At 42.6% G+C, this 13,500-nt stretch overlaps 2 protein-coding genes across 9 annotated transcripts in view; both read left to right on the top strand.

Annotated features, from left to right (window-relative positions):
- dlgap4b (discs, large (Drosophila) homolog-associated protein 4b) overlaps nucleotides 1-4,631 on the top strand; it is a 104,527-nt gene extending 99,896 nt beyond the window's left edge. For 7 of the 8 annotated variants that reach the window (XM_051415529.1, XM_051415527.1, XM_051415528.1 and 4 more), the window contains one exon: nucleotides 113-4,631. In XM_051415529.1, coding sequence (XP_051271489.1) covers nucleotides 113-355 — 243 coding nt within the window. In that variant the 3' untranslated portion in view covers nucleotides 356-4,631. The remainder of the gene's footprint in view (nucleotides 1-112) is intronic. The other variant, XM_051415532.1, reaches the window with a different exon arrangement.
- A 752-nt stretch (nucleotides 4,632-5,383) lies between these two features.
- On the top strand, nucleotides 5,384-12,945 carry LOC127372125 (uncharacterized). Its single transcript, XM_051415537.1, has 3 exons — nucleotides 5,384-5,722; nucleotides 7,793-8,034; nucleotides 8,970-12,945. Exons 1-3 carry the CDS (start codon nucleotides 5,704-5,706, stop codon nucleotides 10,566-10,568), a joined length of 1,860 nt encoding a protein of 619 aa, XP_051271497.1. The 5' UTR covers nucleotides 5,384-5,703; the 3' UTR covers nucleotides 10,569-12,945.
- The last annotated feature ends 555 nt before the right edge of the window (nucleotides 12,946-13,500 follow it).

Raw genomic sequence — 13,500 nt, 5'->3', positions numbered from 1 at the left:
TTCCACATTACATTCACTCACTGTTTTTTATCTGTCTTTTCTCCTCTTCTGCACACTGGTCTCTCCCTCTCTCCTCCTCTGCCCATCATGTTTCATACCTCCAACACTACAGGACGAAGAGAAGGTAACCCCTCCAACATCAAAGAAGCCTGGTAAGGGACGACCATTGCTGGGCCGTGAGAAGAGTGCTGACTCCTCGTCCACCTCTTCTTCGGCCTCGGCTGAGAAGCAGAGACAAGAGGCTCGCAAACGTCTGCTGGCTGCTAAAAAGGCCGCCTCGTTTCGCCAGAACTCCGCCACAGAGAGTGCAGACAGCATTGAAATCTATGTCCCCGAGGCCCAGACTCGCCTCTGAGAAAGACAGTGAGAGGGAATGATATAGGGCCGGATCAAAGGACAGATAAGTGTCGCTGAAATACATGGAAGAAGGAGAGAGAGACTTTTGCAATGCAAATGAGCTACTCTTGAGTAAGCATGATGGAGGTGGGGAGGGGGGATGGATTTGGGCATTTTTGACACTCAGTTATAGGCTGGTCCTGGTGGCATCAAACACTTACAAAACAAAACAAAAAATTTAACTTTTGTGGACTCGACAGACTACGAAGCAGGAGACTCCTCTTTTGAGGCTGCCATTGAAAACCTCAGCTGATGAACTTAGTCATTTCTTGTTACTACTCTTGATATCATAAAATTGTTAATGAAGGTATTGTTATTACGACGATTATATCCTAAAGAATCTATATGAAGACTGTTTTAAACGTTACTCTATCTTGGCTATAAGATCAATTAAGTGGACAGAAGGCAAACATTAATGCTCTTCTGTTTCCCATCGTCCTCCTCTCTTCCCAGATCATTGGCCATCTTGTAGCTTTGCACAACACCACCTTGTGGCCATCGCACACACACACTGCGCACACTCACTCTCTCACTCAGTCTCTCACACACACACACACACACACACACACACACACACTGCAAACTCACACATATGTACGTCTTCCTTGTATTTATTTGTTTACTTTATTCAGCCTTTGTTTTGTATAAAATCTGTTTAGATTTGTTATTAGGAATATTTTTGGTATGTGACATTGAAAGTCAGATTTGAATGGGGTATTTATATAGTTCCTGGCAAATAACTGTGTGTGTGTGTCCTTCAAAATGTTCCTGTATCAAAGATTTTAAACACTGGTGAGAGTCTGTAAAGTTTAGTTTCTTAATGGTTTTGAATGAAAGCACATCACAATATAAATGATGACCGAGCATGAGGATCTTAATTTAAGTCTGACTGTCAGTGGCCACAATATTGATGAATTTTATTGTCTTTGTAGGGAAGACTTCAACTCCTTTTTAGTCTCTTTTTGCTTCTCTTTGTCCCATCAACTTTGTTTTTCATGTTTGTGCTCTAACTGCAGATACGTGAATATTTCCGTAAGGGGGTTTTGCTCCATCTGTCTGTTTTTAATGGTTCTTTAAGTGCTTTTAATAACCTCACTTAGCATTCAACTCATACATCTCAACTGAATCTAGGGCTTTTATTGAAGTAATGCAGCAGGCTGAGTATGCAGGATAATATTGTGTTATTGTTCATGAGGACACACATTAGGACACGTGTCTTGCTGTTTTTTACCTTTTGTCCAAAAGTATTTATTTAAATTTATTTTGACTCCCATCACTCAACAAAATCAGTTTTAGTTCTTTGTTACCATTATTGTTTCCCCCCCTTTGAACATCATCCAAAGTACCTACACTTTTTTATTCAAAGAAACAATATTTAATTAAAGCATTTCATACATTAGTCATTGTGTTTTCATAATTTGTTAAATGCTGCTTGCTTTTTTTTTCCATGGAAGACTGCATAAGCCAAAGATGAATTCACTGTTTTCAAATTCATCTCATGTATTAAAATGTCAGCAGCATGGAGCTCAACAGTAACTGTGCTTACTGTAAAAATAGATGGAGTGGACTGGAGCCACAGCGCCGTGTGTATTACAGGTTTAACATTTTGATATGCACATGCCCGGAAGCTTAACTAGAACTGCCCATCACTACTACAATACTGAGTGATTGTTTTGCAGCTTTCAGGACATGGCCCATCCCCCTTTCTCAGCCTGGAAACTCCTGTCTTGAAAAGATTAATTTCTGACCTGTAGAGGGCAACAGTGGTTAATTTCCAGTTTAAGATACTGTAGTATACTGTATACACACAATGGAAAGGCATTCACACTATAAGACCACAGTCAGCCCTGCCCTGTTTTGCATTAAGGGGACACATTGTGTGGATTACACATATTCACAGACTCCTGTCTCATTTGAAGTGAGTTCCCAAAACACAAAGAGGTTTGAAATGAGGCCTCTTGGTTTTTGAGTTATTCATGTAGGATTTCACTCCAGAACCATAAAGTCAACCCTGACATCCACCGCAGTTGTTTGCCTGTCTTCTACTCACATTTGGTTTCTTCCAAATGGTAAGCAAACAAAACCTAACCTCCCCTCCCTAATTAGTTATGTTAAACTATTGCAGCGTCACTCCATTGCTTTGGCTGCTGCAATGCTTCTTTCTCACCCACTGTGACCCAAAAATGCAGCCTGGGGCTTTGAATTGGAAAAGCCTGATGACCACCATTCTTTCTCTATCTTGGCAATAGCTTTCTCTTGATGGCGGGCCTTTGTTTGCCTGTTGTGGATGACTCTTAACAAGGAAAATGGCTCTGAGGTGTCAATAGCCTGCTCCCTGGTTGCTGTCAATACCCCCTCCATTTGACTGGGGTGGATAGCATTGTTAGCACCTGAAGGCCTTTTGTGTGACTCAGTCGTTAGCTTGATTTGATTTCTGACTGCCAGGAAAAAGATGTGTCTGAAGTTGTTTTTCTGAAACGGGCAATGTGGTGTCAATATAGGTTTATACGTTTTCCACAAATTTCAGACTAAACATTTTTGATGATCTTTATGTCATGGATATTGATTATTCAGTCGTATGGGTAAAATCCTTGTATGTGTAAACAGGCCAGCTTGAAAGGCAATATATTGCAACAACTAGATTTATATCGCTTTCCCATATGCATCCACTGCCATAATATGTTTAATACATATCATTCCATTATTTTTTTCCCCCATTTACCTAATTTTCAGGCCCAAACAACGCTGTCATCCTTCCTCACACAAAACTGTAGTTTGAACGCACATCAAACACAGTGTGGCATCTTGAACACGCTGAGGGAAGGAGGGCAGGAATACTCGCAAAGTTGTTGTATCATCACAAACTGAAAGGCGACGTTTTTCCAGCCCGCTAAAACTTGGATGTGTAAAATACCAAGAGAGGTCAGTGACGTACTTGAAAAAAACAAAAGAGAGTTCATCTCATGCATTTAAACAAGGCTTCTCTCCAATACACACAGATATCACTGGGACACACCTAGGTCTGTTTCCTGGCTAGGGTGATCCATGATCCAAATGGCTGCACTGTGTGTGTGTGTGGGGGGGGGGTAGTTGTCGCTGTAAAGCCATTGATTTGAAGGTGATAATGGTCCCCATGTAGGTTTGATGGATTTGGCCTTTTAAAGTCAAAACTGTCACTGCTTTCAGCATTTGCTTAAGCAGTGGTCTGTTTGGGTAAAGCTTTATTTTGTGAAATCAACACTTGTATTCAGCTGCACCCTTTAATGTTCTGCCTTCAACCAGGGTAAACAATGGTGGCGTCTGTCAAGTATGTTATCATCTATAAATGCAAAAAAGGCAATAGTTTCAATGTTAAGTGAGATCATTTACAATGGGAATATTCTCAAAATTGCACCATATGTTCTGTGATTCCAACATACCTTTCAATTTTTCACTTTTTCCCTAAAAAATGGATCTGACATTTTAACTCGTTATATAAAGATTAGCTACCCTTTTAAGATTGTTTCATGTATTTGCCACTTTTTCTGCATTCCAGGACTGAAGGAAAAACAGGTTAGATTATTAGAGGCGAGAACAGAAGCAGTTTAATCCCAGGAAGAGAGTATACCTCAGCTGAGATACCAGTGAATCCACTCCCATACAGTAGTCCAAAGGCCTGCTTGCAAAAAACAAAAACAAAAAGCTCATTAGCATCTCTGCTTTGTTCCACTGAGTCAGGCATAAAACTGGGAAAGGGGTGAGGGGCAGAACCTATGCTCTTACCAGAAGAGATATGATATAGCAAAAAGTGGCTGTAAAAAATACTAGAACAAATATTTTATGAAGCAAGCACATATTTTAAAAACTAGGATCTGTTCAGTATAATACTCTATAGGTGTGTATTTCAGGGTTTGTGGGGGTTTAGTATAAAAGGGTTGTATTGTTTGAGGCAAAGTTGTGAGTGAGTGAGTGGGTGTGTTGTTCATAAAATGAGATTTACCTAGATTCTTGTCAACATTTAAAGTATATGTGCAATACTGAGTTAAAGGGTTCTTTGATATTAAGATGAAACTAATAATCTTGCATTTTCCCCCCTGTGCTTCTTAAAGTCATCTTCTGTAAATAAGAACAGAACCAGACTGAAAATCTTCATCTTTTACAATGCTGTAGATCTATTTATACTATTTCAAAGTTGTTCAAATGTATAATGGAGAGACGTAACATTCAATAAAATGCACACAATACTTTCTCAAAAAGTTCATGACTGTATTTCACTGTTTTGTAGCTGTTTGCTGACTTTTTAAAGATAAGAGGATTCAGTTTGCGGTGTGTAATTTTTCTTTCAAAGACTATCATGCACATTTGTTGAAGACATATTTGGACACACAACGTTTATTATGGTCTACATTTAAATGGTTACATCGGGTAGATAGCAGTTCTGCATGGCGCTATCTCACAGTTAAATAAAATCCCGCTCGTTTGACCTGAGTTATTAAAGTAGGCCTTACTTCCAACACATCAGTAACCCGGAGTCAAACAAACTGGAATTAATGTCTAAATATCACATCAGAAATGGCTGTAGACAATGTGAGTCGAGATAACCTGGTTTATTATGTTATTAACAGGGCTCCTGCTGTCACCAGTGGACGCTTTCTACGTTTATGATTTATGTAACAAGAACATTTTGCTCAGCGTTACGTAAAGCCTTCCACACTATGTAGCTGCCTCTCTCGCACCCAGGAATTAAAATGGGCCAGAATGGTTTAAAAAAAGACGACTATGTTGCAATATGTGCACTGCATGTGTCTGTGTAACCGTGTGGTTTCTACCGTGTCGAGAAAATAACATTATTTCAATGACTGCGATATATTTTGAATGAACTGGCTGTCCCGTCAGTCACAGTGACACAGAGCCTGTCTGCTGTCTAGCGGAGCGCTGTGATTGGATAATGACCGCCCAGGAGGCGGAATGGAGGCTCCTGATTGGCTGACAGCCGTTGATGAGGCGGGATCATTTCAGCTGCGACTGTCAAGATTGGCAAAGAGCTGGCGCTGCTGTGTGCAGGTAAAAAGGAACAAGCGACACAAAACAGAAAACATTTATACTGGCAGAAAGCGAGGAGTGCGATGGAAACGGACTGTCCAGCGAAACCTTATTCTACGGCAGAACCCCTAAAGCGAGGTATTTAAGTCGGCGAAAAAAAGCGCAACACCTTCAGCTTCTTGGAAGAAAGTGCCGTTGTGTCAACCATCGCTTGGCTCCCGGGCACGCTTTGTACAGCGAGCAACTTGGACAGCTGCGTGTTTCCAAGCGAGCCATCAACAAAGAATGAAAGCATTCAAACGAGGTGAGTCGTGTTTTATCACCGTCAGACACGTTTAAAACACACAAAGTGACTGTCTGCGAGCCCGCCGTGTCTTTCGCTGTTGGTTTTGCCTGGTATGCGGGCTTTTTGTTGCGAGCAAATGCAGCGTGTGTTTGTGTTTAAATTTGGAGGGACAGCTAGCCAGCTAGTTATCTCTGGAGGCAGGCATGGTGTCCATCTGGCGGAGTGACATGCGGGAGGCTGTGCTTCGCTGCCTGCCTCCTTTGTGCGCTCCAGATGGCTAATTTACCGAGTAGCTCCTCGGTTTTCTACTGTTTTTATCTCCATGTTTTTTAAATGTCACATTTTGTATCATTGGAGCGGTGTTTTTCAATGTGTGTGTGTGTGAGTTCCCCCTTTGTTGAGTATGACGTTATCCGTTTGCGGGTCTCAGAAGTTGATGTTTGATGTGAGGTGGACTGGCGTTACTAACGGTCAGATTCAAATTCTTACCTCGGTGTGAGTGTGTTGTGAAGTGTAGTTCACCACCGAGCCTCGAAACTTTACCCTGAGGGACCCCCCCCCCCTTTTTTATTTTTATTTTAACAGTATATACAAACTAGTAGAAACCCTCTCCCCGCAGGGCACAGATTTACCCACTTGTACGTAGGTAGTGGGAGACATTTTGTAAACAAAAAGTTGGTCAGTTTGCCTGTGAGATGTTGCATGTAGCCGCTGCTTGCTGTGTGACATACTGTGCTAAGCTAACATCTGTCTAAAATCTGTCTGGGCTGTTTTAACTAAATCACTCCCACATTGAATGGGTGTAGATATTTTATAGCGGATCTTTTTAAATGTCTCTCCAGTGATCCAGTTGCTTGAGGGAAGGCAGCATCGTTTTCCTCACTTGTTGTTAGCAGTAAGGAGAGCCTGAGTCTGTCAGTGTATCTAATGAATGGGAGACTGGGTTTGTGGGCCCAGTTTCACAAAATTAGACTTAATTTAATCCAGAAATTGTTTAAGATTTGGACAGTTTGGTGTTATGACTGAAGTCAATATATTCATATTAATAGGAATATTTTTGGCAAATGTATAATACAAAAATCAAAGTGATGGACTAGCTCCTAAAGTTGCATCACATCACACAAGACTCTTGTAAAACTGATGCTTCTGAGTGATTTTTTTAAATTTTTACTCTATTTGCAAGGAATCGTTAACTGGGATAAAATAATTGTATCCAAAATGACACAGATGTGATGTTAAGGCCCCTCTACAAATTGACAGTGAATACTGTACTGGTCTTCGGGTACTCAGCTCATCTACAGAAATTGGGGGAAATGTGCTAAACTATTTGCATTTGTATGTTTTTGTTCCCCCCCACCCACTTTTTAAACTTGGTTTAAGACTTCCCTCATTGTTGAGGAATGCAGAATTCAAAAGGTTTGTCAACTGCTCCAGCAGTCTTGAGCCAAAGTGGCATGAGGTGAAAACGGCCCTCCTTTGCATGGTCAATAGGTTCCTGGGCCACTAGCTACTGTGATGTTGATATGCACACAATCTTCTTTGTGAAGACAGGCGCTGCCCCGGGGGTCAGGTTTCACCCAGCCCCAGAGAAAGACATTTACTGCATTCTGTGGCCCACCCCTGGGATCAGGCATGCTCCATTTTGAGGGGAGATTCCCTCCAGTGGCCAACCATAGACTGACAAAAAACCCCACAACAAAGTTCAAACCACAAAGCCAGTGTTTAAACATGTGCAGCCCACTGAAGCTTTCTCACTTTAAATTGGTTGAAAATAGGAGGTTAAAAATAACTGATGGGGTTCACTTGTTTAGCTAAATCAGTGCAAAACATTTATTTTTTATTTAGATTTTTTAAAAGTAAAAGTATCTAATTTCGACTCTGCTCACAAGGCACCTAGAAAATTGCCATTAAGAATTTGTTTTCTGCGTAAAAGTTTAATTTTGTGCCTCCTCACACATATTAAGGACGAACTGAGGACAGCCTCTTTATACCAAAAGAGTGGTGCATTTGGTGTAAACGAGTTTGGTAAATGACACTCTTCGAGCAGTAACGATCAACTTATACCTCAACTCTCCTCCCCTCCCTCAGCTCTGGAAGACGAGCATCGCCCGGAGCAGGAGCACTCCTCGGCTGTGTCAGACAGCGATGACGGCTCCCCACTCGACCTGTCAGGAAGAGGGCTCTTTGGGAAGCGCCGTCGCCGCGGCAACCTGCCCAAGGAGGCGGTGCAGATTCTGAGGAGCTGGCTGTACGAGCACCGCTTCAACGCCTACCCATCAGAGCAGGAGAAACTCAGTCTGTCAGGCCAGACCAACCTCTCAGTGCTGCAGGTGAGGAGCAGTTTTGAGTTTATTTATATATATTATTTTGTTTTTCCAGATGCACTTACCAGAGGAAATGACACTTGTGATACAAACTGTGCCCGCACTGTGGTGTGGGTGTTTTCAATTTGCAATCTAGTTTGACAAAATATTCATTTGTCATGACAGTCTTAGCATTTGTTTATGATGCATTATACATCCAGACCTTTTTATATAGGTTCATACGTTTTACTTAATTCAGTTTATTATTCTTGTGGCACAAATAGTTGTCCATAACCTGCACATCAGACTAGTTGGTCATCTTTTATCACTGTAACGTCTGATGCTACGCACAAGATAGGTGTTAAGTTAACATAGCAGCGATACTAATTTTAATCAAAACTTTTCACCAACTGAAGAAGTGAAAGCTCAACAATTATCAGATGGTATCACCACACTGTACTGCTGAGAATAACTCTTTCCCAGCATTGCATCAGTAGTAGACATTTCCTCTTCCCCTCTCCACACTGGCACGCAGACAGGCTGCATTAGAGAAGGCATTACAGATCAGCATGAGGCGGCAGCAGAGTTTCTTGTTATGTAGTCAGTTCGCTGGAATGCCTTTGGCTGGCTTCTCTGTGGCTCAGCATATTTGAGCGCAGACCTTCATTATTGCCAGCTGTCTGAGGGTTCTCATCTCTGTGTCTCACTCTTTTCGTGTGTCTTTTCTGTACCACTGGTGGTAAGTAAGGCCTGATGCACAGATGTAGATGAAGGGAAATGTGTAGGTGGTTATTAAAAGGCAGATTCTTTTCAGTGCCAACTTTGAGTTATGGATCCGGCTAATTGAGTGTTGTGTCGAAGCTAAAAATTAATCTGAAAAATGTGAAATAGCAACTTTTCACATCCATGTCCACAGTTGGTATCAGTTCTGTTTATGCCAGAAATTCCCCCTCTTTTCCCAGATATGTAACTGGTTCATCAATGCACGTCGCCGCCTCCTCCCTGACCTGCTCCGCAAGGACGGCAAAGATCCCACCAAATTTACCATCTCCCGCAAGGTTGGCGGTAAAAGCGAAGGCCACTCATCTAATGGAGGCGGAGCCAGCTCTCCGGAAAGCAACTCATCCCAACAACGCCCGTCTGTCATCCGCTCGGCCCCCACGCTGGACCTCAGTCTTCTTGGGAACACGGCAACAGCTATTCTGACAGGAGCAGGCTACCCTGGTAAGGAGGGATCGGTCCAGGCGCTGATGAAGCTAGATACACAAAGTCTGCTGAGGGAAGCAGAGGAGCAGGGGGCTTGTCTCACCAGCACAACAATAGCAGCCAGCCCCAACAGTGGCCTCTTCAACACGCCTCCACCGACCCCACCCGAGCTGTTACCCACCCAGGACTTCAGCGATTTGAGGCTCCTGGTTGATGCAGCTCTACAGAGGGCAGCGGAGCAGGAGAACCTGAAGAGACTCCAGGAGAGCCAGAACAGACCAACAGAGGCCGTAAAGACTGACATAGTGGAGGCACAGTGCGGCACTTACAGCAGTGACATGGGACCTACACCACCTCCAGAGGACAGCCAGCAAGTCATGGATCCTTCCAGAGTCCAGAGTCTGATGGAGAAGGCTATGGCTGTTTCAGTGTCAGGTGTAACCTCAGTGAAGGCTCCAGTGCCTCTTTCATTAGCTGCCTCTGTACCAGCCCCAGCCCCAGTCTTGGTCTCAGCCCCCAGGCTACCCCCTCTGCCAATGAATAAAATCATCTGGAGTCCCTTGGAAAAGGACACTGCCAGAGCTCCCAGCCCAAACCAGCCTCCGCACATTGCAGCCCATATGCCAACATTGGTACCAGCGCCTGCCTCAGTTTTAGGACAGCCAAATTCTCAGAAATCAGCTGCTGCTCCAGCCATCACCCCAGCTTCATCATCAGCTCCAGCCTCAAGCTCAGTTCCTGCTCCGCTGCCTGCTACGTGTCCTACGAGTGCATCGGTGCCACCTACAAGGCCAGTCCCAGTGCCATCATCAGTCCTCCTCCCAGCCACAGGTTCCACTGCTCCAAGCCAGGCGTCATCCCAGTGTGTAGCGCTTGTTCCAGCTGCTACTTCTCCAGCCATCACCTCTTTCACACCCCCCAGAGGAGTCCCGCTCTACCTGCCATTCCACAAATCCCCCATAATCCCGGTCACAGTTCCATGTCCATCACCTGTTTCAACCGTGGCGTCGTCTCCTGCCCCTGTTCACACTCAAGTCTTTGCGTCTGCCCAAGCTCCAGCTCCTCTCCCAGCATCACCCCCAACATCTTCCTCTGCACCAACAAGTACACCTCTTCTGGGCCTGGTCTCCCACGTCTCTCCTCCTCTTCAGCCTTCAGCTTCCTCCACAAGCAGCACCAGCAGTAGCAGTATTAGTAGTAGTGCACATAGGAATTCAGCAGTGGTGCCCAGCGTCTGGAGCATGGTCCACGCTGATACCAGGCAACCCAGCTCTCTTCAAGTGGTAAAGACCCCCATCACCACAGTGTGGGGCCCGCAGCACAGCCTGCACACAGTGAGCGAGACTGTTAACTAGGAGCGGAAAGCACGTTTTTTTTAATATGTATATCTGCGGAGGAGAGGGGCCAAACATTCTCTTTGGATGGACAACACTGTATATAGGAGAATGTATCTTCATCACCAGTGCCCCTTTTTGTCATTAAATCCTGTGCCTGCAGAATACAGGGAATGAAATGAGACGTGCGAACTGGGACAAAGTGAAGGAACGGACATGAGGTGTTCCAGAGACTCGCTGTTTTCAAGCAGCTTTTTATTGTTTCAAATATGCGGTTCTTAGCGGAGGCACCTACTGGTAAGAACGCTTTTGATGCCATTTCTCGAAATGAACATTCCTCAGTGCACAGTCAATGTATTGTACAACGTCTTTGATAACACATTTCAAATATCTTTCCACATGACAAGTTGTGAGTGAGGCGGAGAATATCCCTTAATTGTACAAAATTTCAGTCAGTGTAATTATCAACACCAGCAATTAGCCTCTTCAGTAGCAGTACCGGACTTTATTGAATGTACAAAAGACATTGATATCATTGGCTAGGCTGCCTATCATCCATTCCCCTCCCAGGATTAAAAATGAGGACATGAGGTTTATTTTCTACTTGCAGCAGCAACAATAGTCATAGTTTTCTATAGTTGTGCAATTTAGATGATGTTTTTTCTAAAATGAGTCTCTTCTTTACTCCACTACATTCCCCCCCTTTTTCCCCTGGAGATGAGCAGAAGGGAAATTGATTGTATTGCAGTGAGCCTGACTGAGTGACTCGCTTCGATGTGTCTGTCTCCATCCCCCCCCCATCTCCCTTTCTTCCTGTCTCTTTATGCAAAGAGGATTCATTGACCCACACGTTTGTTTGCCATCTATAAGAACGAGCTGTATTTTCTACGTTTTTGCTGAAAACGAAGCAGTTATGTCTGTTACTTTATGCGACCTTGATCAGTTGTGTAGTTTTCAGTGATTGTTGTTGTTGGGGGGGGTTGATATAGGATGTAGGGAGAAGGTCACATTGGGTCTGTTACAGAAATCCATTTCAGTGGAGAGGTGAGCAGCTTGGTGACCCAATCAAGCTCTTACAGCTCCTGACCTGAAACATTACACTTGCTGTGAGACATGTCACCTTTTTGTCTTTTGTGGCGCAAAACAAATGTTGGATCCTCTTATTTAGGGGATATATAAATTATCCAGATTTCCCTGTCAATTTGGGGCCTTAGGATTTGGTCATTGTATTTCAAACCAAATGTCTTACTTGTAGAAAGATTAATTGATGCGTCAAGTGTCTCAGCAAAGCAAATGTAGCACATACGTACTGCAAAGTGCTGGGCGGGGGTCTTGTTTAGTTTTTTTCCCCCGGAGGGTACAAGAGCATAAAAATAAAGTTTTTCCTCATTAGTGCTTTCCACCTCTCTTTAGAAGGGTTCTGTAGAATTTCTAATCATTCATAAAGCTGTAGTTTCCATGAAACTGTCTTAGCATAAATCACAATATAAGGCTGTATGCCACCTGGACACCCATTAACAGTAGTGTCATGTGGAAAAGTTCCTATGTGGTTGATACTGTAGCAGAATCTTCAATATTGTCAGTGTCAATGAGCTGTGCTTTGTTCAAACAGTTACATGTTGCATTCAAGGAGGGGACAGAAGGATATTAGGTCAAAGTACTGCTGAGCACTGACCCATCATACCCCATAAACGTCTTATTCATGGCAGATATTGGAACTCCAACCCTCCTCCTTGTATTTCCATATCTCTTTTGTTTCGTCTGTCCCTCCTCACTGCATCTGTGGGTGTCAGTGGAGGATTTGGGGGTTTTATTCTTTTGTTACAGGTACTCTCTAGACTGATGTGCATTTATACCTCAATTTTCACAGGTCATGTCAGGCTTGGGTCATATGTAGAATACTAAGTATTAATGTAATATTTTTATTGTTCATACTACATCATGCCACTCTGACAACACCTTATCGGTTATGATACTGGAAATGGCTGGTTTAAGATTAGGCAGGCAGGTTTTTTTTTTGGTTTTTTTTATAGCAAGGTTTATATGTGATTTTTAGATGCAAAATGCTCCAATCAGATCAGACAATGTGATGATGCATGTAAATATTTTCAAGGTCATGTTTTTCTTTTTGTTCGTTTGTATTGGCATGAACTTTATCTCATACTGTGTAGTTTATTTACAGCCAAATGCATTCAAAAATGTTTTTCAAGTACATGTTGTGAATCATGACTGACCGTTGGCAGTATGACTGGCTGCTGTGCCTTAAACCTACGACTGAGGGATAATGTCCCTTTTTTATATAAAAACTTCTCAATAGTTTGTGCAATATATGCCTTAAACTTTAAATGTGTGTTTTGTATAAGCATTTCAAAGAAATAAAAGTTCAGTTTTTCATAAATGCTGTTTCTTACGTCTTTTGTTGCCTATAAAAGAGGTCCTTTTGTGACAATAACCAAATTGCATCATCAATAGATGCTAAGGGCTTTGAAAACATATTTTCTCAATAACCCTTTTAACCCTTTTCAGAAAAGAAATGTTGGCTTCTCACGATAGGGTCCTAGTTATCAGTTATTAGTAACGCCTGTGTTTTTCCAAGGGAAAATGTCTGCTGTAACACACTTATCTTCCAAAGTACAGTTTTTATTTTTTACCAGGAAAGACCTAGTGTGTTTTGTCTAAGCTTTTCTCCAGGATCCATTGGGGGAATCCAAATCTGATGACAGTTAGGTTGTTTCAGTCAGTCAAATGGGATCAAACTCACACAGTATTGATAAAGCAAATGGGAGTTGTGGAACTCTCCATAAAGATGATATTCCAAACGTTTTAGTTTTTTTAATTGTGTATGTTTAATATGACAAATGTCTCTGATTTAAAACACTTTTTCCAGGTGCTTTAAAGCTGAAAGTATACTTAAAATAGAAAATAAGAGTAGAAATTTCCAATGTTTTTTAGC

The sequence above is a fragment of the Dicentrarchus labrax genome, unplaced genomic scaffold (genome assembly GCF_905237075.1).
Source record: "Dicentrarchus labrax unplaced genomic scaffold, dlabrax2021, whole genome shotgun sequence".
Taxonomy (NCBI): Eukaryota; Metazoa; Chordata; class Actinopteri; family Moronidae; genus Dicentrarchus; species Dicentrarchus labrax.
This window is presented reverse-complemented; position numbering and strand designations above follow the sequence as displayed.

What these genes read in the sequence shown, in the direction of transcription:
- LOC127372125 (XM_051415537.1), top strand. An exon ending in CCAACCTCTCAGTGCTGCAG is followed by an intron (nt 8,035 to 8,969) that starts GTGAGGAGCAGT and finishes CTCTTTTCCCAG; the next exon opens with ATATGTAACTGGTTCATCAA.